The sequence below is a fragment of the Natator depressus genome, chromosome 20, assembly GCF_965152275.1.
Source record: "Natator depressus isolate rNatDep1 chromosome 20, rNatDep2.hap1, whole genome shotgun sequence".
In the NCBI taxonomy this organism is placed as follows: Eukaryota; Metazoa; Chordata; order Testudines; family Cheloniidae; genus Natator; species Natator depressus.
The window spans coordinates 12,433,149-12,460,061 of NC_134253.1; the positions used below are offsets into that span (position 1 = coordinate 12,433,149).

Below are 26,913 nucleotides of genomic sequence, written 5' to 3' on the forward strand. Positions count from 1 at the left end.
AAAATCAGATGAGAAATGTCAACCCACCTAGGGTCAAAGTGCGACTGAAAGCTTACAAATTCAACTTTCACTGGCACATCCATCTTTGGAACAGAACTCAACAGAGTAAAAGGAAAAGAATGAGAGGGACTTGGTCATTTAGGGATTGATTCTGATTTCACTCCAGTTTTAGACCACTATAACTACCTTGGCTTCAGTGGAGTTTAATAGATGCATGCAGAATGGACCATCAGGTCTGACCTCCTGTACCACGCAAGCCACAGAATTCCACCCAGTTACTTACCCCTGTATTCAGCCCAATAACTTGTGTATGATCCAAATAAACTCCTGGTTTACAGCCATGGGTGATCAGAATCAGACCCTGAATCAAATAACTCCCACTTTCATTTTCTGCATGCAGTTCCATGACCCCCATCAACGTCCACATTTTCATAAGAGACTTGCCCCACTATCATTGGAAATGCCTTTTTGGGTGCCCAACTTGAGACCGCATTTTAAGGGACATCCTTTCTGAAAATGAGGCCCCTTTAAGGTGTCACAGCCAAAAATGGAGGGACCCAAAATCACAAGATGCACCAATTTCTCAGTGAAAGTCAATGGACAGGAACTCCCATTCAGTAGGAACGCAACAACTCACTGGAAAACTCCAAGCTTAATATCCCAGTCTAACTTCAGAGAGAAAGAGATTATCCTTCTTTACAGGGCACATTTTACCTCACAAAATTAACAAACTACCCAACCCACTAGACTATGGGATATTCTGGTGCAGGGCTCTCTCAGTCTCTCTTGTTGAAGCTATTCCACTTCGTGTTAAACGTGCAGTGGGCAAGAAAGAGCATGAGAATGACTCTATGGTCAGGACACTCACCTGTGAGGTGGGAAAGCCCTTCTCCCCCACAGACAGAGAAAGGAATTGAACTGGGTTCTCCTACATTTTGTGCAAGAGCCCTAACCACTAGGCTAAAGATTACAAGGCCGGTGGTTTCGCCCATCCAGCCAATGTGTGTGGAGTTAGGCATGCTCTGTACACGCCTGCCAGATCAAGTCCCACAAGTGAGATTGGTGGTGGAGGGGCAAGGCCTAGCTTCTCCTGATGTGAGCATCAGGCTGGGGTCTAGGCATAAGATAGGTGTTCGGGCACCTGCCTGAGGCACAGTGCGCATGTCCCAAGGCAGAAACGTATGTGCCTAGGGGGCTTTTACAGCAAGAGTTTAGGCACCTACTGAGTTGAGGTGCCTACAGGGTTAGATGGCAGCTGAGATGGGGTTTTGTGGACTGAAAATAACACCTAAACCCTGACTCCCACTCTAGTACTTTCTTCACTAGACCACACTGCCTTCCCAGACAGGCCATCACTATAAGTTTGGGCTTGAATTGAACCAATGACCTGGAACGGAAAGATTTTATACACCATAAACCATCTCCAGGGACAGCCAGTCCTCAATACATATTAAATTAGCAAAGCAATACTTACGTCAATCTTCTCTATATTTAAGGAAAATGCTGCAGCCTTTATTTTGCATCTCCTGAATTTGCTTGGTTTGGAATTAGGGCCTTCGCTTTATTTAAATGTCCCCTTGCATTTCATTTCTTTGTGGTTTCTTTTTACGCAAAACCTCTTGCATGGTGCAATTTCCTGTCTCCGAGTCCTGTGGCTTCTTTCTCTGCAGGATCGGGATGCATAGTCCAGGACAATCTTTTGCTGCCTATTCAAATAGAGATTCAGCCTCTTGAAGTAACGTTTGACTGATTATTGTAATAGGAAAATGTCGCTGTGTTGTTTTTTCCAATAGACCATAGAATGCTGTGTGTACTATGAACATCCCAGAATTTTTGCACTGAAGGATTTCTTGTACTGTATTCTAATGGCCTAAATAAAACAAATTATGTATAGCTTGGTGTCTCTCAGCTAGACCACTTTATACTGGAAAGAAAAGGGGATATGCCTTGCTTTCGTCCCTTTTCCAATTTCCCTGCTTAAAGTCCTGATCTAGCAAAGCACTTAATTTTAAACATTAGCAGTACGTACCATTGACTTCAATAGGATTACTCGTGTCAAAATTAAACACAAGCTTACGTTCTTTTTGATCAGCACTTGTCAACAAAAATATCATCTCTTGACTGCATCGCATTATAAGGTCTGGCATTTATTTTGGACTCGAGCCTACCTACATTCCATATAACCTTGTTATTATCTTACCAGGGGGTTACAGCAGGACTCCTGGGTTCTCTCTCAGTTCTATCACTAACTTGTTGTGTTACCTAGTGCAAGTCACTTAACCTCGCTGCATCCTTATTTAGCCTGCTGTAAAATGGGCTATAATTCTATGTATCTAGCTCATTAGGGGGGAGGCCAATTGTGAGGCTGGAACAGATTAATTGAAGTTTGGAAAGTGCTTTGAGATCTCACCTCTCCCTCTGATTAGTGCTATTGTTCCAACTCCTGAAGTCTTTTACTCTGTTTTGTCTCGGTATTGACTCAAGCAAACTCCCACTGAATTCAAATGGAAGTTTGCCAAAGTAAGCAGTGAAGTAAACCCTTAGTCAGGACCTCAGGAAGTACTTTATGATTATCATGACTGCTATTTAAAGAGGAAGTGTGGGTGAGTAGCCCCCCTCCCCCAGCAGGGAACTGAAAAGATTTGGGTTCTATTCCCAGCTCCTCTAACCTGATGTAAAAAGAAAAGGAGGACTTGTGGCACCTTAGAGACTAACCAATTTATTTGAGCATGAGCTTTCGTGAGCTACAGCTCACTTCATCGGATGCATACTGTGGAAGCTGCAGAAGACATTATATACACACAGAGACCATGAAACAATACCTCCTCCCACCCCACTCTCCTGACCTTTGGCAAGTCCCTTCCTCTCAGTATTGTCTATTCAGACTGTCAGCTTTTTGGGGCACTGAATGTCTATGCAGCACCCAGCGGCTCTGATCCCAACAGAGACTGTAAGTGCTATCACTCTTCAGGTTAATAATTACTATTTGAATTTAGTGCCACAATGTGCATGGTTTTCTACAGAGAGGAAATCAAATATATACTGATGTTATTACTGTTGGGCCTTGTACATTTCAGTGTGGCCAGTGCCAATGCCAATTGTTCAAATCATGGCTTTAAAATCATGATATAGATACAAACACACACACACACACACATTCTGGGTTCTTTTTATTTGCCTTCTGTTTTTCGAGCCTTTAAGGTGTGCTTGTGTTGCATTTTCAAGCTTTTCTCTGAAACACTAGGGCTAGCTATGCCCTTTTAAAATATATCAAATGAAAAAAAGTTAAAGCTGGGATTCTCACATATTCACATGAAGTTGAGTCTGAGCCGGGGGGACCCACCCACAAAATATTACAAGACTCTCAGTGAAACCCGGAGAGTAGGCAACACCAATGTTATTATTTTTAAATAGCATCCTATAGAGAAGGAGGAAAGGACAAATACGTTTATGCTTTGCCAAGACACATTCCTCGGAGCTGCTATGAAGAATAAAACGCAGAGGGGCCAGTAAAGAAAGATATCAGACATATCTGATGGATCTCAGACGATTTCATATTTTGTCATTCTAACTTTCGAACACAAAATAAATAAATAAAAAGGCAAATTGACAAAGTGCACCGAAGGGAGTGCGGATTGCAATGGATAGCTTTCGAAACACAAAGGGGATATTATGGCACTATGTAAAATGCATTACTGTGTGCCTTTTGGCCAGCCATACGCTCCATCTTCTTGTATAAATAATGGAAATTTATGGCAATTTCCCCCTCTCTCTCTGTGCTGTATTTTGTTGAAGGAGGCAGTGGCAAGCCTGCCTTTTTGTACATCCTGGGGAACTCCAGGAATAGATACAGATGGTGATTCAAAGTTTACTGACCTTCCTAAACGCAAGAGAACAGGTTTTTCATTGCAACGTGCTGGATTGTTAGCGCTGGATCTTTCTTCCTTTGCACGCTTTCTATTTTCAATGTTCAAAAAAATAAATAAGAAAAATTCTTTTCCTGGACTTGGAAAATATCCCATGGTTAGCCAATGGCTGGGCTTGTTCTATCAGTGACTTGGTTAAAAGCTACCCTCATCTAAAATAAACAGACAACACATTTTCAAAAGCCTGGGGAAAGGTGCAGGATTTGGTGCCTGCATTTGCACAGAGGATTCTGCTGTGGCATTTTCCTAGTGCCTAAGAGAGCATTTTAAAAGGAAAAGGTGTTTGTCTCTAAACCAGAAAAACATGCATATGCAGGATTTACTTCTGAGATGGATTTCCAATGTTTAATAATTAATAATAATACATGCACATAATGTCTCACCTATGTCCCTCCTTGTTCATTATTAATAGAAATGGCTGAAGCCACAGCTCTTAAATCTGAATCTGGATTTCAAACACAAAGGCCTGGTCTACGCTGCGGGGAGGAGGGGGGATCGAGCTAAGTTACGCAACTTCAGCTATGTGAATAACGTAGCTGAAGTCGACGTACTTAGTCTTCACTGCGGTAAGTCGACGGCTGACGCTCCCCCGTCGACTCCGCCTACGCTTCTCACTCCGGTGGCGTACCAGAGTCGATGGGAGAGCGCTCGGCGGTCGATTGATCACGTCTAGACTAGACGCGATAAATTAACCCCCGCTGGATCGATCGCTGCCTGTCGATCCAGCGGGTAATGTAGGCAAGTCCTTCAGGCAGTGAGTAGAGTACAGACACTGCATGCCCAGCTAACATAGCTAAACAGGTGGTGAAACCTGGCTTAGGGGAGTAGAGTTGTGTGTTCTACATGCCTGACTCCCCTAGGGTTCATGGTCTACACACCCAAGCAGTCCACGCACATCTACACTGCTGTTTTCATCAGTGTCGTGTTCCACTGCCTCCCTGCTGGGAAGCTTTACCCATGGCAGCCCCATTGCCGGAGACTTTCATGGCAATATGTGGCTAAACATGTAGTCCCTGTACTCTACACACGGTCATAAGTGTAGCCCTAGCCACTGTTCCCTCTAAGCTGTGCGCGTGTGCGCACACAGATCCTAAACCCCGCACACACGGCAAAACACCGCGCCCATAACAATTTGCACAGAAGAATTTTTTTGTGCACACGGCCTGTCAAAAATTAGAGGGAACATTGGCCCTAGCCTAACGTTCAGAGATCTTTGGGCCTAGGGTTTTGATTTCAACCTATATCTAGATCTTAATGGCCTGATCCTGTGTATAACTCATAGTTTCATCGCGTATAAGGCCAGAAGGGACCATTAGATTATCTAGTCTGACCTCCTGTATATTGCAGGACATTAAATATCACACAGTTACCCTTATATTGAGCCCAGTGACTTTAGTTAGACCAAAACCTTTTTAGTCCTCAGGATACTAAACTGGAGTGTGCCATAGGCAGAGAACAGGAGGAGCCAAGGTGCCACCAAAGCTCAAGGACCCTGATATGGTAGTGAATTGCTTAGGTCAGACATGCTCAGATGATGCCAGCAGGCGAACTGCACCCCACCCTGCAGAGAAAGGTGGAAAAAACGAAACCCAAGGCACCTACCAATCAGACCTAGTGGGGGAAATTCAATATCCTCAGTTTCCACTGAGCTTAATAGGGGCTGAGGGTGTTCAGATTCTCATAGGATGTCCTGAAGGATCTGGGGGTTATAGTGCGTTGCAAACTGAATATGAGACAACAATGTGATTCAAAAAAGACTACTATCATTCTGAGGTGTATTAACAGGAAGGTCACGTGTAAGACACAGGAGGTAATTGTCCCACTCTACTCAAGCTCCCAGTGTGACACCATGGCCAAAAGACCTAATGCAATCCTGGATTGCATAAACAGGGGAATGTCGAGTAGGAGCAGAGAGGTTGTTTGATCTCTGTATTTGGAACTGGTGGTGTGACTGCTCCTGGAATCCTCTGTCCAGTTCTGAGGACCACAATTCAAAAAAGAGAGGGTTCAGAGAAGAGTGGCGAGAATGGTTATAAGATTAGAAAACATGCCTTAGTGATAGACTCAAGGAGCTCAATCTATTTAGCTTGAAAAAGTAAAGGTTAAGGGGTGACTTGACCAGAGTCTATAAATACCTATGTGGGGAACAAATATTTAATAATGAGCTCTTTAATCTAGCAGAGAAAGGTCTAACCCCATCCAATGGATGGAAGCTGAAGCTAACCAATTCAGACTAGAAATAAGGCAAACATTTTTAATTGTGAGAGTAATAAACCATTGGAACAATTTACCAAGGGTCATGGTGGATTCTCCATCATGGACAATTTTAAAAACAAGATTGGATGTTTTTCTAAAAGATCTGCTCTAGGAATTATTTTGGGGACGTTCTATGGTCTGTGCCATAGAGGAGGTCAGACTAGATGGTCACAATTGTTCATTCTGTCCTTAAAATCTATGAATCTATGACCCTTGTGAGGCTTCAGCTGGAGAATTGTGACCAATTCTGGGCACCGCATTTTAAGAAAGATGTGAATAAACTGGAAAGAGTCCAGAGGAGAGCAACAAAAATGCTAAAATGTTTAGAAAACTTGACCTATGAGGCAAAGTTTAAAAACATGGGCATATTTAGTCTTGAGAAAAGAAGTCTGAGAAGGGACCTGATAACAGTCTTTAAATATATTAAGGGCTCTTATAAAGAGGATGGTGATCAATTGTTCTCTACGTCCACTGAAGGGTGGACAAAAAGTAATGGGCTTAATTTGCAGCTATTAGGAAAACATTTCTAACTATAAGGATGGTTAAGCTCTTGAATAGGCTACCACTAAGGTTGTGGAATCCCCATCATTGGAGGTATTAAAGAACAGGTTGGACAAACACCTGTCAGGGATGGTCTAGGTTTACTTGGTCCTGCCTCAGCTCAAGGGGCTGGACTTGATGACCGCTCGAGGTCCCTTCCAGTCCTACATTTCTATGTGTCTATGGTTATTCTGCAGGATTGATTTATTAACAGATTGGGCCCCTATCACGGTAAGTGTTGGACAAACATTTCAAGTATTATTTTCTCATGTAATGTTATCTAAGTTGGAGGGTTTTTTGTAATGTGGCCCAATGGATAAGGCAGCGTGCTAGGACTCAGAAGTCCCAGTGCCTGTCTAATGTGACCTTGAACAAGTCACCTTATTGCTCTGAGCTTTCATTTCCTCATCTGTAAAATTAGGGGTGGTGATAGCTCCCCTTTGAGATCTACAGATGAAGAACACTTTAAAAGGACCCTGTTGTTGCTATTATTTCAATAACAGCACAAAATCTGGAATTTTCATTGTATGGGAAAGTCTGAGATTTTGAAATTTGATTTAGTCCCAAACTGGGATGAAAAGACGAAATCTCAAAATTTGTGAAGAAATGAAATATTTTGGAAGTATTTCCCTTTGATCTTATTGAAACGTTTCATTCCGATAAGGTCAAAATATTTCATTGTGACTTTTACCATTTCCAGTATTATACTAATAGTAAAGTTTCAGAGTAACAGCCGTGTTAGTCTGTATTCGTAAAAAGAAAAAAGAAAAGGAGTACTTGTGGCACTTTAGAGACTAACCAGTTTATTTGAGCATGAGCTTTCGTGAGCTACAGCTCACTTCATCCGATGAAGTGAGCTGTAGCTCACGAAAGCTCATGCTCAAATAAACTGGTTAGTCTCTAAGGTGCCACAAGTACTCCTTTTCTTTTTTCTTTTTACTAATAGTAAAATAGCATAAACGTCAAAACAGTAATGTCAAAATGAAATGGTCTGATAATTTTCCACTAAAAATTTCATCATAATCGACACGTTCCTGCAAAAAGTTTCAATTACATAAACTCAGCATTTTCCGGTGGAAAAGGTCAGAAAATTTTCAACCAGCTCCAGGTATCAGTGCTCAACCTGTCAAAGCCAAAATGTGGAATGCACTGTGTGGCAAAGCTGCGAAATGAGGGAGGCACCCAAGAAGAAATTCATGCACGACTCTGACCGCACTGCAGTACAAATCGCTCTTACGTTAATCTCAGTTTCAGGAGTCTTCATTTCTATGGCCTGTGTTAGGCAACAGGCCAGTCTAGATGATCACAACGGTCCCATGTGAAATCTATGATGTCAATTTTTTTACCAATAGAAGGGAGATGACATCAGCAGGGAAGATTTATAACCTCAAAGTAGCTGTGTGCTGCCCCTTTTAATGAAACTTTTGAGAGGCAAGATCCAAGCATTACAACTGACACACCTCAGCATCAATAATTACATGAATCTGGATACATATTTTGTCACTGTATTAAAGCTAGGAATTTTAAAAGAACCTAAGGCCTTTTCTATATGGGAAAGTTTTATCAGTAAAAACTAAGGTGTGCATTGGTGATGTAGTGAAACCATAATAAACATCTGTATGAAAATTCTTAATTCAGCTTTAGAGTGGCTGATTTCAGTTTATAGTAAATCCACTGGGAATAGGTTCAAGTTAAACTGAAATCAACCACTCCTAAACCAGAAGAGCAGTGTCCATGTAGAGATCTGATCTGCACCAGTTTAACTCAGGCAATTAAAAAAAAACAGGAAAATTAAACCAGTGAAACTTACCCATGTAGACAAGGCCAAAGGGAGTTAGGTGCTGAACTCTCATGGACAAGTACAGCCTAAATATTTTTGCCCTTAATTAAGACCAAGCTTCCCTGTCACTAGTAATTCCTGATTTTGTTTTGGTTTTTTTGAGGCGGGGAGGAGGGAGGGTGTCAATAGAGGATCCTGTAGACCTTACACAGTGAGCTAGATCCTCAGCTGTTGGAAATCAGTGTGGCTCCACTGATTTATGCTAGCTGAAGATCTGGGGTAAATTTTCAAAGGCACCTCAAGGACTTAGGAGCCTAAATCGTATTTTCAAAAGTGGCTTAGGCACTAAGCCTATGTCTTATTGGTCATCAATGAGATGTAGGCTGCTCCTAAATCATGTAGGTACTTGAAAATATGACCCTTAATCACTTAGGCACTTAGGGCGAAATTTTCAGAGGTGCCTAAGTCCCGTTTTCAAAAGTGACTTAGGAGCCTAAGTCATTAAGGGCCAGATTTTTTAAGGCATGTAAGCTCTTAAATAGGCAGGTCGGTGCCTAAAAACCTTTAATAAGTGCCTTAGATCTTTTGAAAATGTTACTCCTGGCCTATGAACTCTGCAAGTTTTGTCTACATAAGATATGCAAGATTGGCTCCCAGTTCCACCCACCCCACAAGCTAAAGACATCCTGGAGGGACTTCAGAGAAGAGAAACAAAAGATGATGAAAGGTCTGCCAAACATGGCCTTGTTAAGAGGGAAGGTTGAGCGAGAGAGATGGGCATGTTCAGACTAGAGCAAAGATAACAGAGCAGAGACATGATTGCTGACTGCAAATATGCAAAAGGTTGCTACCAAGAGGACAGCGACCAATTATTCTCATTAGTAAATGGGAAGAGAGCAAGAAGCGGGGCTTATGATGCAGCAGGGAAAAATTAAGCTAAACATTAGGAGAAAGTTTATCACTCTAAGAACAGTTAGGACAATGGAACATGCTGCCAAGAGCAGCTGGGGGGTTGCTTTTACTGGAGATGCTCGCGGCTAGAGACCCATTTGTTGAGGATGGCTTAGGAATAATGAAGTGATTCCTGTAATGATGGGATAAGTTGATCACTAAGGGGTCTTTTTCAACCCAAAATGGCTCAGCAGTTCTCTATTCATGACTAAGAACTATTTGCACGACTAAAGACTACAGGAGAGGTAGTGTGGCCTAGGGGATAGGGGCACTGGCCTGGAGTACTGAGGTTTGATTCCTAGTTCTGCCTCTCGTATGACCTTGAGCAAACCAATTCTTGTCTCCAATCCCATTCCCTTGTCTATTTAAACTAAACTCTTCAGAGCTGGGGCTGTCTCTTATTAGGCATCCGACTGTCTCTTTGTTCTGTGTTTGTACACTACTTAGCGTGCTGGGGCTCCTAGGTGCCACTGTAATACACCTAATACATACTCGGAGGCTGTTTAACAATGTCTAGCACAATGGAGTCCTGCTCCATGACTGGGGCTCCTATGCTACCATAGTACCCCTAATAAATAAAGTACAGCACCTAGCGCAGTGGGTTTCTGGTCCATGCCTAGGGCTCCCAGGCATTACTGCAATACAAATAAATAATAATAGAGTGGCCCTCGTCATAGCTGGGGAGTCTAGCTGTTACTGTAATACATGCAAAATGAGACCCTATTACTTTCCCTGCTGAAGAACTGAGGTTTGTAATGATGGGGTCTATGGTTTTCCATGCAGCTGGGCAGGTATAGAAATCAGACACGGACCCAAGCCACAAAGTTCAGGTCCAAATTCAAACTTCTCCAGTAATGACTTCCACAATTTTGTTTCAGGACAATCTCTATTGACTGATAAAGCACCAGGAAGGATTGGGACTTTCGGCGACAAGTTGGGCAGGTCAAAAATTTTTCAACAAAACTGATGTTTAATAAAAAATCAGAGTCTTGCCTAAATTAATTTTGGGGGGGAAAGTGTTTGCTTTCTGCAGGAAGTTTTTGTTTTTCATCCAAAATATGAATACCCCAAAACTGAAATATTTCAATTGAAAATCAAAATATTTCAATTTGGAAGTGCCTTGTGGGAATTGTTGTTTAGTTTCCTCAGGACCCCATTGTCCTCTGTGAGCTGGCTTCCTGGCCAGACTATGGCTCTCCTGAATCACCATGTCCAGGGTCTCCCATGATGCACTGCTTCCTCTTTCCCAGAGGGGAGACTTTGGTGTATCATGGGAGGTGTAGTCTGACTAGGGCACCTGGCCCCTAGAAGGGAATGAGGCACTATTTCAGAACTGAAATATTTCAATTTTCAGCCTACATATTTTGGTATTTGAATTTCTGCTGAAAATCAAAATTTTCTGCAGGAACATAAAACGCTGTTACCAGCTCTACCCACAATACTCTTAGAATTTACATAGGGAGGCAGTATTTCCTAGGAGACAGAGTGCTGGGTTAGGGCTCAGAAAACATGGATTCTGTTCCTGTCTCTGCCACTGACCTGGTGGGCGACCTTGGGCAAGTCACTTTCCCTCTCTGTGCCTCAGTTTTCCTATATGTAAAATGGGAACAATGATACTGACCTCCTTTATGAAGTGCTTTGAGCACTAATGATGCGAAGCACTGTCTAAGAGGCAGGTATTATTATTATTAGGGAGTCCTTTAAAACACCACAGAGAGGAGCTGAACTCTGATACATTTCAGTGAATGTGCATAGATCAAAACTCTATCTCTAGGAGTAGAATAAAAGTCCCCAAATCATCTCAATGCATTTGTAATATGTCAATTTCCATCCTGGTCACAGCAACACCTCTGCTCCGAGGAAAGGCCTTTTTCCTGAGGGGCGCAAGGCTTTCCTATAACACATTTCCACTTTAGCTTGCTTTTATTTCCTTCTCACTCTGAACTACTAGCACACCCCAGTGACCATGAAACAGACAACCAGCCGTCTCGAGGCTCATAATATGGGAAACAAAGCAGTTAAGGGCTGGGAAGAAAGTACTTGCAGAGGGGACTGTAACCAATCTAGACCATGAGAATGGTACCTCTATCTAACACTCAGTTCCTAATGAGGACAGGAAGTGCTAACAATGTTAGCGGGAGCAAAGCTGAGATGGCAATCCAGCACACCAGGTGATGTTTCTTGCTCTAATCACCCCCATAAAATGTATTTAAGCAGCCAGGCTGAGACCTTCTGATGTTTTAGTTATTTATTATTGTTTCTGGCCTTATAACTCTTCTCTTAATGTCAGGCAAATGAAGCATATGCAGAGACAGGGGCTGCGGTGGGATTGTTGCATTAATTCATGCCTCAGTCGGGTATTGTGCGGAAAGTTTCAAGTTGGACTCTAACTGGGCCGCCAAAGGAGAGCAGCTGGGTTTTCAAATGTGCTAGGAGAGTTAGGTGCCCAAATCTAAGCCCATTTAAAATTCCCAGTTGTTTGATTTTTTCACTCAGCTTGTATGTACTACCCCTTGCTCCACCCTGTGTCTGTCTTATCCATATAGATAAGGGGCAGTGGTTAGTCCTTAGGCACTAATGTAATAAACATGATTAATAACATTTCTAGCTAGTTTGGCTGCAAGTTATTATTTATACAAATGACTGATTTTCTTTCTTTCTTTCTGAACATATAATACACATTGACATAGAATGATATACCATACGAAAACCCCACCACAAACCCTAAGTCAAAAGAATATCATTTCGATTGTAAAGTCAAGTGCTCCAAAGTTAGGAAATGTGAATTTTGCAGGACGAAGAAAAGGCTCTTCTCTAACCTGAGGGTTTCGTCTCTGGGAATTTCAAAGGCCTGCTGCAAACAATGGACACATCCTAGCTTAGGATGTTATGCAACTTAAATATAGGGGTTGCTAGCAGCTTCCCTTATAATGGTATAACTGCAGGGTGGAAGATGGATACACCTCTCTCTCTCTCTCCCTACAGCAGTCCTATAACTCATATTTAATTAGACCCAGAGCATGATGTCTTTGTATTCGAGGTACCTATCCATGGTAAGGACAACCTGGACAACATGGAAGTGATGCTGGTGGGTGGGAGAACCCATCTAGAGGAGATGGTGGGTGTAATGTTTGCTCCTTGTAGACAGGATGTAGTACCTTTTGCTTTTTACACAAAAATATGGAAAAATCCACATTGTTTCGGAATAAGCTTTACTAAATATATACAAACGTATATGTAATTTACATGTGACCTAGCTACTTGCAGGTGGTTGCTGTGATTGGGTTCTGGTGGCTTCTAAAACACCGTGAGTGCCTCTTGAGGGCTCTCAATCTATCTAAAAGGATAATATCCTATTATTACACACTATAGACGGTTTGTCAATCTATCTGTTGACCTGTACCACATAGCTACGGTGTTTCTAAGGTGCCTATCACTTTGGCATTTGTCTTTCAATTCCTTCCCCTGCAGATTTTGGTAGACTCTTGTCATCCTGGCTCACTAAGTTATAGGCTAGATGGTGGTGAACTCTCTGGCCTGTATTATGCAGGAGGGTCAGGCTGGATGATCATAATGATCTCTTTTGCCTTCCTCCTGGACCAACAGCCTAGCAACTTTGGAGCCTTTTAATTCAGTCATTTCTGGGGAGTTATTCATTTAAGCTAAAATACTATTTTATTGCACAATCCTGGAGCTCAGAAGTAGCTAACTTCCCTCAAATTTCCATAATAATTCCCCTCAGGGCTGCGCTGACTCATGGGAAATTTCTGCCCAAGGGACAATGTGTTTCCCCCAAGATGTGAGCGTGTGGAACAGCTGCCGGGGCTGCAAGTATAACCCAAACTAGAGCAGAGTTTGCTACCATGACAGCTGGAAACCACACAGCAAGCTCTGCCAGGCGCTTGCCTATGTGTGGGTACGCGTCAAGCTTGGGTCAGCGTTAGCCTGAACCTTTCCTGTTGTCATGCGCACCAGTACCAATGGAGCACAGGGTAGGTGCAACAGGCACCCAATTAGCGCAGCCTGGTTGTCATTGACACTGCAGGCACTTTACGCCGTTCTGGCAGTGCACTTGTGAATGATGTACACACTCACCGGCAGGCCCCTGCCCGTGGCCAAAGTGGTGCAAAGTTCTGCTCTGTTCTATAAAGGTTATTAGTCTATAGGGACATAGGACTGGAAGGGACTTCCTGGGTTGTTGAGTCCAGTCCCCGTTTCCACAGGCAACCCCGGCTTAGGACTCCACTCATGAACTTATCAAGCTTCATCTTAAAACTAGTTAGGTTGTTTGCTCCCCACTACTCTGATGGGGAGGCTGTTCTAGCATCTCCCGCCTCTGATGATTAGAAACCTTCTCATTTCTAGCCTAAATTTACCCCTGGCCAATTTATTCCCATTTGTTCTGGTGCCAGTGCTGGCCTTTAGCTTCAAGACGTCTTCTTGATCCCTGGTGTTTACCCCTCTGATGTATTTATAAGCAGCAGTGACATCCCCTCACAGTCCTTTTTATTTTTATTTTTTGCTGGGCTAACAAAGCACAGCTCTTTTAGTCTCCTCTTGTAAGATCAGCTCTCCGTTCCCCTGATCGTCCTAGCAGCCTTTCATTGCACCTGTCCCAGGCTGAAGTCACCTTTCTTGAACGTGGTTGACCAGAATTGCACACAGTATTCCCGATGAGGTCTTGCTCGATGAGGCCTTGTAGAAGGGCATTAATACTTCCCTAGCTCTACTGGAAATACCTCACCAGTTACACCCCGGGATCACATTTGCCTTTTATTTATTTTATTTTTAACACAGCTGCATCCCATTGGTGGCTCACAGTCATCCTGTGATCTTGTTCCTAGGCTATTTAACATTTTTATTAATGACCTGGAATAAAATACAAAATCATCCCTGGAAAAGTTTGCAGATGACACAAAAATTGGGGGAGTGGTAAATAACGAAGAGGACAGGTCACTGAGACAGAGCCATCTGGATCGCTCGGTAAGCTGGGCACAAGCACACAATATGTGTTTTAATATGGCTAAATGTAAATGACTACATCTGGGAACAAAGAATGTAAGTCATATTGATATGATGGGGGACTCTATTCTGGGAAGCAATGGCTCTGAAAAAGATTTGAGGGCCATGCCTGATAATCAGCTGAACATGAGCTCTAGTGTGATGCTGTGGCCAAAAGTGCTAATGCAGCTTGTAGAGATAAACAGGGGAATCAGGTAGGAGCAGGAAAGTTATTTTACCTCTGTATTTGGAACTGGCATGACCGCTACTGTAATCTTGTGTCCAGTGCTGGTGTACACAATTCAAGAAAGATGTTGATAAGTTGGAGAGGGTTGAGAGAAGAGCCACGAGAATGATTAAAGGATTAGACAACATGCCTCAAAGTGAGAGACGCAAGGAGCTCAATCCACTTAGCTTAACAAAAGGGTAAGACATGACCTGATTACAGTCCATAGGTAGCTATATGAGGAACAAATATTTAATAATGGGTTCGTCGATCTAGCAGAGGAAGGTATAACACCATCCCGTGGCTGGAACTTGAAGCTAGACAAATTCCAACCAGAAATAAGGCATGCATTTTAAACAATGAGAGTAATTAACCACTGGATCAAAATCAAGATTGGATGTTTTCCTGAAAGATCTGCTCTAGGAATTTTTGGGGGGAAACTCAAAAAAAAAGTGCCATACAGGAAATCAGACTAGGTGATCACAATGGTCCCTTCTGGCCTTGGAATCTATGAACTTATGACTCATCATACTGTGCTCATCCCCACAGTGTCTGAGCACCTCATGAGCCTAGTGTAAATGGAAGTCAGTTTTACATACACTTTGCACTGGTGTAAGTGGTGAGACACGGTGCAGGGCAATGTCAGATCAGGGCCTATCCCTCTATCTACCCAGCTTCTCAGATTGGCATCCATCGCTGTCGAACCTTAGAATCTTTAACCATCCATTCATCCCCCTACTCATGTCTCTATCTCACATGTGTGATATACATACCGGGGGGGGAGGGGGCTATAAATAACCTATATTTTGTGTGTTTACACAAAAAGAGAGAGACTCCCACAATTTTTGTCTCCCTGTGCTAACTGTAAGACATGTCTATCCTTTTCAATCTATGCTGCCTCTTATATTGAAGTGAGAAGCTCAATTTACCGCAAAAATTGCATTTAGAGGAAATGACAGAAATCCTGAGTGATACTAAAAGTCTCCAGAAAGACCAGTTTTTTCAGTGCAGACTCATTTACCCAGTGAGGGGGAAAAAATGAAGAGAACCTTGTCAGTTCCTCATTGCATTTTCCACCAGCCTCTTCGGACACCTCCATGCACCCACTAGACAATCAGAACATCATGTTGGACACTGCACATCTTCCTTCTTCCAATCCACTGGGGGACTGAAGACTTCTTCATGTTCCTCATTCTTCTTTCCGGCAGCTCTCAAATCGGATTGTGCTATATACTTGGAGTTGTGGAAGCACCTTAATGAAAATTGAAGATGACATAAAAAATGATGTTTGAGGCACAAAAATATGTATGTGTGTGCGCATGTGTATGTGTAGTGTTATGAATCACACCATGCAATGCTCTCTTTAAACTTTTGGATTGTGGCTTTTAAAGTTCTTAGTGTGAGACTCAATGGATCCTTCTACTATTCCATGCATAATCACTCTTTCTCCCATGCCTCACCTATGCTCCTGTAAAAATCGGCAACACCATCACAATATCCTCCTTCAAGTCCCTCTATAAAACTCACCTCTGCAGTGATGCATATAAAAACCTCACAATACGGGTAGGTAGCTGGTGTGCTGCAACCACTATCTATTGTGCTGATCACAGCATGTCATTAATACCTTGGGATCCCCCTCAGTCTGATGTATCCACATGTTATTCCCCATCTTACCCTGGGCTTGTCTACATAGGGAAACTGCCCCAAAACAGCTGTTCTGGAATAGCTGCCCGTGTGGACACTCTCTTCTGGAATGAAAGCAATTTTATTCCAGAAAACATTATTCCACTTTGGAAGCAAAATAATTATTCCAGAATACAAGTGACTTTTATTCTGAAATAGAGAGTCCACAGGGAGAGGTATCCTGGAATTGTTTATTCCACAGTATCCTATTCCGGTCAATTTCCCCAAGCTGCTAGGCCCCAATCCTGCAAACATTTCGGCCATGTCTACACCAGCAGCCCGTTACTAGACTAGGAATACCAGCATACTATACAGGCAAAGTGCTCCTAGCGGGGAGCTGTGTTTTGTATCACCCGCCATGCGTGTAACAAGCTCTGCCAGAAAAGGCACAGCTTCACTAGGGGTTTCTGCTGGCACCGTTATCGCTCTGGGGTCACTCCGCTTCACGCCCCTGACTGACAGAGCTATGTCAGCAGAAGTCTGTAGTGTAGACCCAGCCTTCACTGCCATGAATAACCCCCAGTAAAACTGCTCACGGTAGTAAGTTAAATACGTGTGAAAGGCCTGGTCCATGCTTCAGAAGTTGTACCAGTATAACAGCATGGAAGAGGGGTGTGATTTTTTTACGGATATAGGTATACAGATATAAGCCCTTGTGTAGATGCAGTTATCTCAATATAAAGATGTCTTATACCACGGTAGCTTATTTTGCCTCCCAAATTCTGTCCACATTAGGAGGGGACGTTGTCTCTTTAACTCTACAAGCAGCCAAACTTTTAACCTTATATCTGAAAACCCTTATGTCTACACTACGTGTACTGCTGCAGCTGTGGCGTTGTAGGGCCATAGTGTAGATGCTTCCCACTGTGACGGAATAGGTTTTTCCATCAACGCAGGGAATCCGCCAGTGGTGGTAGCTAGATCGATGGACGAGTTCTTCCATTGACCTAGCAGCATTTATGTCAGGGGTTAGGTCAGTTTACCAACAGTGCTCAGGGGTGTGAATATTTTTTACACTCCTGAGCGACGTAGCTAGGACAATCTAAATTTTAAGTGTTGACCAGGGTTTGGTCGGCACTTCAAACTTATACTGGTGTCATTTATATTGGTCAGAGGTGTGAAAAAAACAGACCCTCCCCTCCCCCCCCGGTGACAGATATGCCAAGAAACCATCAGTATAGGGCTTCTGTTGACACAGCTAATGTCATTCAGGAAGGCGGTGTGGGAAGAAAAACCTTTTTCTGTCGGTGTACATGGAGGGCTATGCTGGCATAAGCTCTGTAGTGTAGACTAAGCCTTACCCTCATGCTGAACTTCACTGCCATAGGTAGTCCCCATTGAAAAAACCAGCCACACTAGTAAAGTTAAGCACATATTTGTAGGTTTGGGACCACAGGCCTGGTCTACACTGTGTGGGGGTGGCAAGCTAAGTCGGTCTAAGTTACGCAACTTCAGCTACGAAAATAACGCAGCTAAAGTCAACGTACTTAGAGCTACTTACTGCAGTGTCTTCACTGCAGTAGGTCGACTGCTGACACTCCCCCGTCGACTCCGCCTATGCTTCTCGCTCTGGTGGAGTACCAAAGTCGACGGGAGAGCGCTCAGCGGTCGATTTATCGTGACTTCACTAGACGTGAGAAATTGACCCCCGCTGCATCGATCACTCCGGAGCTAAGTGTAGACATGCCCTTAGCTTTCAAACTCTTTGGGGGGAGGAGCCATCTTTTTTGTCAGCTGCTTGTACAGCACCTAGCACGATGGGGTCTGTAAGTGCCACCATGCTCCAAAATATAATAATAATACCTGATTTTTAAAATGACTTATTAATAAAAACAGGAAAGCCCATTAGAATCAGGAATGGAGGGAAAAAAACATCCATCACACATTTTTACTTCAAAAACAAAGCAGAATCCCACACATCACCCATCATGCTCCCCCCCCCCCCCCGCAGGGCCCTGACAAGTAACTGTTTTGCCTTGTAAATGTTATCTTATATTGCAAAACATCAATTGGTCTATGTTAATCCATTGTGATTTCTTCCCTTCCCCCTCAATCACCACCCAACCCCATATAAAATATTGAGCTTAATATTAAAAAGTATGGTGGGGCCTTATACAAACATTGATACATGCGCTCTGTGTTCACAAGGGAAAGGCTCTGTTCCTCTCCAGTTTCAGGAGAGATTGAGATTTTAAGCTTCTACTAATTTGGCTGCAAGTTTATATTTCATTGCAAAACTGCCCTTGTTTCTGTGGAAGCCAAGGACAATAGAAAACACACCCAGCTTCTTAACATCTGCCTTCTTTAATATGTAATTGGCCAGGGCTTAAGGTTGCAAAGGAAGGTCCCACTGAAAGTATTTGATAAAAATATTTCTTTCTTTCACAATACATTCACCACCCCCCACCACCCCGTGTCTTTATTTAGAGACAAACACAAGTCTTGAATGTGGCTGCTCTTGGGATTATTAGCAATTTAAATATTTGGAATTCTCCTAAGAGTTTGTGTTAATTGTGGACACTGGAAACTTGCTATTCCACTTTTCCTACACACACACACGAAGGGCGGAGGGTGGAATTCAGGTTTCACTGAGCTTGCTAAACTCACAGGGGCCCTCAAATTTGATCATGATGAGCCACTGCGCAGGTCAATGGCAGATGTGGCTTGGCCCTCTCCTTGAAGAAATGAATGCTGCTACCTGTTTGGATTGGCTGTGTCCAAAAAAACATGGAGACCACATGTGAAATAGAGCAGGTGCATTGGCATGGAGTAGACCGGGCTGAGTAACTTTTCTGATTCAATTAATACAGTCCTGGAGTGCTTCAGACAGAAGCCCATATAGACTCTTGTTTTATTCACATATACAAAGCCTCTTCCGCCCCCCCTTCCCTTTCTAGTGCAAGCTTTCCTAGGTGCCATCTGCATCCAGATTTCAGTTGACAAACAAGGGGAGAATGCTGCTGAATGAATTACAGAGACAGGACCTTGTAAATATTAATCAAGATGCTTTTTTCTCTGTTTGGCTCTGCAGGAAGTAAGCAGATGGGGAATGGGACAGCCCTTTTGCCCAGCTGAAGAGTGGGGATAATGTCAGCCTAATGAATTCCACCAGCAGAACATTTTTACATAAAATCAATGGCTGGATATGAGGTTTAAATATTTTATTAGACCTTCAAGTGGTCAAAAAATGTCTAAAAGTGGGGGAAACTCAGTTTTGTGCAAATGTCCCAGATCTCGTGTAAGGAAAGGGGGTGGCTTTAAAGGTGGGGCAAGGGCCCTTGGAGATTGGGGAAGAAGAATGAATGGAAGGATTGCATTCCATAATTAATAGTTGGAAATAAATTGGCTCACTTAAATTCTACTCAAGTTTCTAGTCATTCAGGTGTTTCACCAATTCACTGATGTCTTGTGTGGTTCTTTCCAATAGATGGTTTCGTAATAAATCATTATACACATATTTTTCCATTGGGGGAAAAAGTGCATTTCATTTTGCACCCTACATTTGGTAAATAAATAAATAAATAAATAAAAACCCCAAACTCTTTTTTAGAGAATGGTTTCTTCAGAGAATTTTCTTCTCCATAACTAATAAGAAAGGCAGAACATGAGTACATTTTAAGCAAAAGTCTTATCTGTTCATTTAATATTAACAAATTGAAATGAATTATTTTAATGCCAATTAACTTGTAGCTGTCCCTTATTAATAGTAATTTAGATTAATATTTCTTGGAAGCAGGAACATTGGGCTCAGTGTTACGTGCCTGGAATATCAACTGGAGAAGAAAACATCACTTTGAGTCATGAGGAGTTGAGCTCTTTCCTTTTTTTCTTCGCCTTCATCTGAGCTCTTGTTTTTTTCAGTCAAAACTCAAAAAGTACATCTGGGTGACTGTCTCTAAAGGTTGCTAGCTTAAAAAGACAACAGGATCATATTAAAAAGGCTTAAAAATTATCCCATAAAAATTGGATTTAATGATTTCTCCAAAGCCTCCAGTTTCAGAGTCATTATATTGATATATAGATAGATAACCATCTTTATAAGACTGCTAACAATCAAGAAGTGTAACTATTCTCCATATTCCTAGCATCTTCTTATTTCAATTAAAACAGGCCAATAGATCAAAATACAATTAAATTAAAACTGTTCTACAGGATCCACCTTCCTATAAGGTCTGGCTGATTAAACTAGAGTATAATTAATAATACATTTTCTTACCCACTGATTCTTCCAAAGGAGACTTAGCTTGGGAGAGCAGAAAGAAAACCCAGACATCTGAAATTAAATATTATTGCTGGAAAGGGTGAAAGGTGGGGGAGGGGGAGCGGAATTAACCAAGGCAGTTGACCGTGGCTTTGAAAGAAAGAAAGAAAGAAAGAAAGAAAGAACATTTTTCCTCTATTATAATGGGATATTTTAGTCTGAAAAGTTGCCTTATAGGTTATCAATAAAGCCACTCTGGGATTTCTATTAACGAGTATCCACTTGATCTATACAGAAAGTTTGTTGCGTTTCATTACTAAACTCACTCTCTCTCTCTCTCTCTCTCACACACACACACACACACAAACATGTTCATCCATTTTCATTGCAAAAGTAATTTCAAACTTCATCGGCTAAATGAAGATGAAACGGTGTATTATGGTTGGATACAGAAGAAGGGGAGGGAGGGATGCTCTATTTAAAAAAAAAACAACAACCCCCACAGCAAAAAGATGCATGCAAGCGAACTTGGGAGTGTGAGAATAAAAATTGACTTACCTTGAGCATCCCAGCAGAGATTCCAGGAGGGTCTGGTGGGGTGGGCTGGGGCTGGGCTGGGTTGGGGGGAGGGATGAAGTCATGTCCATTTCTCGCAGCCCAGAGAGAGATCTGGTGCAGAAACTGTTTCCTATCATCCCTCTTGTGTGTTTGCCCAGAGAGAGACTGAAAGTTACAAATCGCTGCCATTAACTCATCAAACAGTCCCTCTCCCAGTGAACCTTGGCCATTGGCCAAGAGCCGGCCACGTGATCCCTCCTGCCAATGTATCGAATTTCAGCTGGCTTTTCCTCGCGCTCCGGGCCGGGGAAGTGCCCCATTTGACATGGTGCAAGCCGGGCCAGGGCGCGGGACAAGGGGGCTAGCGCGGGTGGGGGCCAGGACAATGAGAGGAGGATGAACCCTCAGCCAGAGCTGGGCTGGGGGGGAGAGAGCAGGGCGGGCTATGCAGGGACCTGGCCCGGGGAGCAGAGACTCCAGCATTTGCAGCGGAGGCCGTGCAACATCCGCTGTGCCGGGGACAATCGCTGCGTGCTGGGACGGGAGCTCCCAATTGCAGGGCCCCCCCCGCCGCATCTCCCCTCCCCGCCCGGCCAGCCCCATCCTTTCCCCGCTCCCTCTCGTTATCTCGCGGCTGGGCCCAGGCCCCTTTACAACCCCAGCCAACCTCCCGGCGCCGCTTTCGCCTCCCCAGGTTATAACTCATCCTGCTGCAGCCCCTTCCCAGCCAGTTCTCATGACCCCGGCTTTCCTGGGGGGAGCCTGCCCCCCTCCTCCTCCGCCGCCTACCCAGCTTGCCTTATTGGACCCCGCTCCGGGGGTCGGGGAGCGGATCGGTACCACGCCTGTAGCCAGGACCCCCCCAGCTGTAACTCTCTGGTGGTGCCAGAAGATAGAGGGGACCTCTCTCAGGATGTTTACGGTGACACGAAAACTTTTGAGTGGATGAGAGTCAAAAGGAACCTTCCCAGAACAGGTGAGTCTGAGACAGAGGCCAGTGTATTTAACTGTGGGTGGCAGGTCACTTGGAAAGGCCAAGTAACGTCACTAGGTAATAAAAGTGGAAGATATTCAGGTGTCCCGTCCCCCCCACATTGGCGCATGCCTGTCTCTAAGCAGGTCTATTTGCCTTAAATTTTCTCTCTGCCATGATGTTTGTTACGATTACCTCCAAACTACACTCCTTCTCCCGAGCTGAGTGTGACTTTCAGAACTTTTTTTTTCTATTAAAGTCGTCTTGAGTCTAAAATTATTGTTTTCTTTTTTTAAAAAAAAATCATTCAAGGGGAAACAAACTTTTATTTTTTAGAAAACACGAGTTAAGAGGAAACGGACACGTTTGTCTACAATTGGCCAGAATGGTCCCCAAATAAGTGTTTGATCTGATTGACAGAATCTTAAACATATATCAAATATTTATTTGATCTGTAATATATATAGGTACACATGTATAGTTTGAAATTAATGTTGAACCTGGGGTTTGGGAGTGTGTGGTTTTGAATGGGGTTATTGTTTCCTGGAAAAATTAAACGTCTTTTTTTCAATATTTTAAAATGCATTTTACAGGAATCTGACTTTTGTCTCATTTTAATTTAGGCGCGACAACTCCACCCGTAAAAGTAATTTAGCCCAAAATAAAAGAGATGAAACAACGTCCTACTTTTGTATAATTTTAGCAGGTTGGTAATTAGCAAGTCTGACTTTTAGTTCTGTGCGCTGGGAATTTAGCTTCAAAATTATTCTACCAAAAAATTCTGATCTTGACAACGCTCAGTGCATTGCAAAATTCAAAGAGTAGCAGTTATATTCATTTAGATTACTCCCCAGAGGAAAGTCCATGTATTACCTTTTTCAAACTGAGAGGCGGAAAAACTTTCTCCAAATATTAAGCCTTGTAATGAAACCATTTTCTGAACTCATCGATAAAAATCTGTGTCTTCATAGATCATTAGAAGTTTCTTGTTTACTTCCAATTATATGTGGCTCCTTGCATCATAAATATCTTCCAAGAGATTTATCTCTGACATTTTGCTAAATATTGTATAAATTGAGGGATCTTTTTTTTAAAAAAATCACAACTTTCTTTAAAATTACAATAGTAGAACCATCTGCGCAAACAGATTCGCGTTTGCTTCAAGCGTTTTCCTGTAAAGTTTATTCCAAGCTTTTGCAAATTTCTGGGTGATGTATTTTTTTTTTTAAGTTAAATGTTGTTACAAAGTATCTAACTAACTGGATGTGAAATGATGTATTTTCTCAAGTGGGAGGGATGGGAAATGCACATTTCATCCCGGTTTTAACGTTGAAAAAGGAGATCGTTTGGGGTTTAGAAAGGAATTGATATTTTCAAAGGCAACCCAGTGGAACAGCCTGAGATTTTAATGTTTTTTTAAAAAATAATCAAACCGAGTTCACTGCCTCCAAGGGATTTCCTCTGCCGTTTGAGTTTAAAGTTCTTTTGACGGCAAAAGACAGTATGATTTTCCAGTTTCTTGGAGTTTGAGTGAAGGGGAACAGATTTTACGCTTTGCAAACAGTTTGCCAATTGATGTTTGCTTCTCTCCTGTAACTTTTCGGGTGTGGGCAGTATTTGTTCAGTTTTCTCTTCTGATGATCTGGGTTTATAAACGAATCAGACTTCTCCTAACTCTCTCGACCAAAGGGGAAAAGCTATTCAAATAACCAAGAAAGCGACCGCGTGGGTTTTTATATATATATATAATAAGTAAGGCTAAAAGCTTTCTCTTTGTTTCGTGCCTTATCTCATTGTTTCACCTTCAAGAGGGGAAGGAGAGGAGTCGGTTAACTGTCATTCACTGAGAGCAAAAATATAACAAGATTGGGAAAGTTCTGCTTTTTATTTTGCTGATCCTGGCCATATATAAATCAATCAAAGAACAAGGATGAATTTGATCATTTGCAAAACGAAGGAAAAAAAGCAAATAAGAGTCAAATGGTTTCAGATGTTTTTAGTGGGTTTCACAGGCATGGAGAAGATTTGTTTTAAATGTATGCTCATTTTTGAGCTCGATACAAAGGCAGAGGGATATCCTTTATGCTAGTATAATAAGACGTGTGTGTTAGAGAGAAGATGAAAATTGGAAAGACAGAAGGAGACACACAGGAAGGGAAGAAGATAGAGTAGAGACTGAGAGAGATGGAGAAAGAGAGATTTGTTCTTTGATTGGAAAGTTAAGATTACGCTGATATGTAAACGCAAAACCTTAGACGTCAGACTCAACTCTGCAAAAACAGATGCAGATTATCCCCCTCCATTTAGTGCATCGCTTTAATAGCAGTGTTTGGAAAAGAAAGAAAGAAAGAAAGATGTAAATGGAGATGCGATCACGAGACTTTATCCCCTCAGGGAGCGGGGGGACCCATTGGGGCTCTAACAAGGCAGTTGGCCACTCCAAGGGAAGAGTTGAAAGTGAAACTACCTGGGGCCTGAGTTCGGCATCAGAGAAGCTAATGGCTTGTAGGGCAGGCGACTCTGGTGTGTAGGGACCCGAGGCAGATAGTGAATCTGCTGCAGTTTCCCCCCCGGCTTCCCCACCTCTCTCTGCCCTGACTGTCTGTGAAACCTTCGTGATTGGCATTAGAGTCATTCCAAAGTGAAAAGAGCTGTTAAGGGTTATTCGCTCCCCCCACCCCCACGTGTTTCCCTCAATCTGAATGTTTTCGGGGAGTGGGGGGGGGGGGCGGAAGAAGAAAAGAAAGACCGACCCGGGCCCTTTCTACCCATCTCTGGCAAGTTTCCCATTATAACCACCTTTCCTTTCCACTTAACCTTTGGGCTCCCGCATCCTGCACGTGTTCCGCCGCCAAGACCATTGGGTCAGCCCGGTTATCGAAACATGATAACCCCCTGTGTGTGTTTTAAGGCAGAAAACCCCAGAGCCCCAAAACAGGGCATTGTACCCCAAGATGGGGTCTAAAGCGCACATCACTGACCTTTTTTTTCACTGCTCCTTCAAAAATCCCAGGGCCGCCCGGGGACTTTCTATGAACCACAGAGCGCAAAGGACTGAAGCCCGCGCGAGTCTAGCCTGTTACTTGTGTTTTATATAATGAATATATACATAATGAATTGATGTATACACACATATATACACACGTACGCACGCACATATTTTATAACACACGTCTATATAAAGACACATATCTACATAATTAATATAGATTCCAAAATATACGCATATTACAATACATATTGATTCTGCAAAATAATCCTATATACCTACATATCACTATTTTTCAATATATATATTGAAAGAGGCAGGTACATATATACCTCTTGCTAAATACACTCCTACTGCAATATATATCGTGGGAAAGAGGCACGTGTATATGATTATTTTGCAGAATAAATACCTATTGCAGTAGGAGTATATTTTGCAATAGGGATCTATGCATATAATAAAGAAAGATAATGGAAAGTATGTGTGTGGGTGTTGGGGGGATATTACTCACGAAAAAGATGTTTTTGTATGGGGGGGTTAAGAAAGAAGAAAGAAAGTTAGCTAGCTGGAAAGGGAGCCTCCTAGTTACTAACCTCATGGGTTTCAATAATCATCTCCTTCCCACCCCCCTTCCCTTTGTCTCCAGTGAAATCAGGAGACTGTGGCTTTGCTGGGGAGAAAAACGCAGTCTCTCCCAGGACAAACTTCAGCACCAAGCAGCTGACCGAACTGGAGAAAGAATTCTACTTCAACAAGTACCTGACCCGGGCCAGGCGGGTTGAGATCGCCTGTGCCTTGCAGCTCAACGAAACCCAGGTGAAGATCTGGTTCCAGAACCGCAGGATGAAGCAGAAGAAGAGGGAGAGGGAGGGTTTCCCCGAGGGGTCAGCTGGCTGCAATGGACCGGAGTCCTCCTCTGACAAATCAGACATCACCTCCCCAGCTACCTCTCCTAGCAGAAGTAACGAGGCTCCCACGCCTCCCATCTGACTGAGGCTCTTGTTAGAACCTCTGTTCTGATCTTGGGCAGAGAAACAGAAAAGAGACTTTCCCATCAGATCCACTCAGCCCCCTGCATTCATCTTGCTGGGGGAGAGAGAAGGGTGCAATGCTTTGCAATGGACTTGGGGATGAAAACACACACCAAAACCATGTGTAGAGACTTCCACACTCACCACCATGACCACCACCGATAGCACAGGTGCCAGCATTGTGCTGTTAAATCGGTGTCCTTCCAATAGATGCAGATGCTAGATTAATGGATGCCATGCTAAAAAAAAAAAAAAAAAGTCACTTTCCCTTCCAAATTCGTAGAGCAGAGGTGAATAGAGAGGGCCAAATATTTTTTTTCAAAAACCATGAACTTTTTACAAAAAAATGCAGACAACAAAAAGTTTTCACACACTCTTGATTCTTTGTGAGTAAACTGGACGTTTTTTCCACTAAAAGTTTGTTACATTTTTATTCACAATACATTTCGACTTTTTCCACAAAAAGTTTCTACAACATCTTTAGTCACAAAAAGATTAGATTAATTTTTTTTCACAAAAAGGCTCATTCTTCATGGAAGGTTTTGATGAACTTTTTCTACTAGAAGTGTTGACAAATTTTATTTTGACACATTATTTTCCCCCAAAAGTTTTGACATGAGCCTTATTCACAATAAGTTTTGATGCAATTTTTTTCCCCACAAAAATTCTTGACAAAATTGTTTTGTGGGAACTTTCGATGAACTTTTTTTCATGAAAAGTTTCACCATTTGTTTTTGTGTTTTTTTACAAAATGGTTCAATTACATATTTTCCACAAAAAGTTCTAACAACAATTTGG

The 26,913-nt window shown here is 42.6% G+C and overlaps 1 protein-coding gene and 1 long non-coding RNA gene across 2 annotated transcripts; one reads left to right on the forward strand and one right to left on the reverse strand.

Moving 5' to 3' along the window:
- Nucleotides 1-1,573: 1,573 nt before the first annotated feature.
- On the reverse strand, nucleotides 1,574-21,255 carry LOC141974952 (uncharacterized). Its single transcript, XR_012635829.1, has 3 exons — nucleotides 21,123-21,255; nucleotides 15,730-15,932; nucleotides 1,574-1,706 (listed from the first exon to the last, which is right to left on the reverse strand). It is a non-coding gene; the product is annotated as an uncharacterized LOC141974952 (long non-coding RNA).
- A 263-nt stretch (nucleotides 21,256-21,518) lies between these two features.
- LOC141974958 (homeobox protein Hox-B1-like) lies at nucleotides 21,519-26,712 on the forward strand. Its single transcript, XM_074935036.1, has 2 exons — nucleotides 21,519-22,098; nucleotides 25,731-26,712. The coding sequence occupies exons 1-2, from the start codon at nucleotides 21,519-21,521 to the stop codon at nucleotides 26,072-26,074; spliced, it is 924 nt and encodes a 307-aa protein (XP_074791137.1). The 3' UTR covers nucleotides 26,075-26,712.
- The last annotated feature ends 201 nt before the right edge of the window (nucleotides 26,713-26,913 follow it).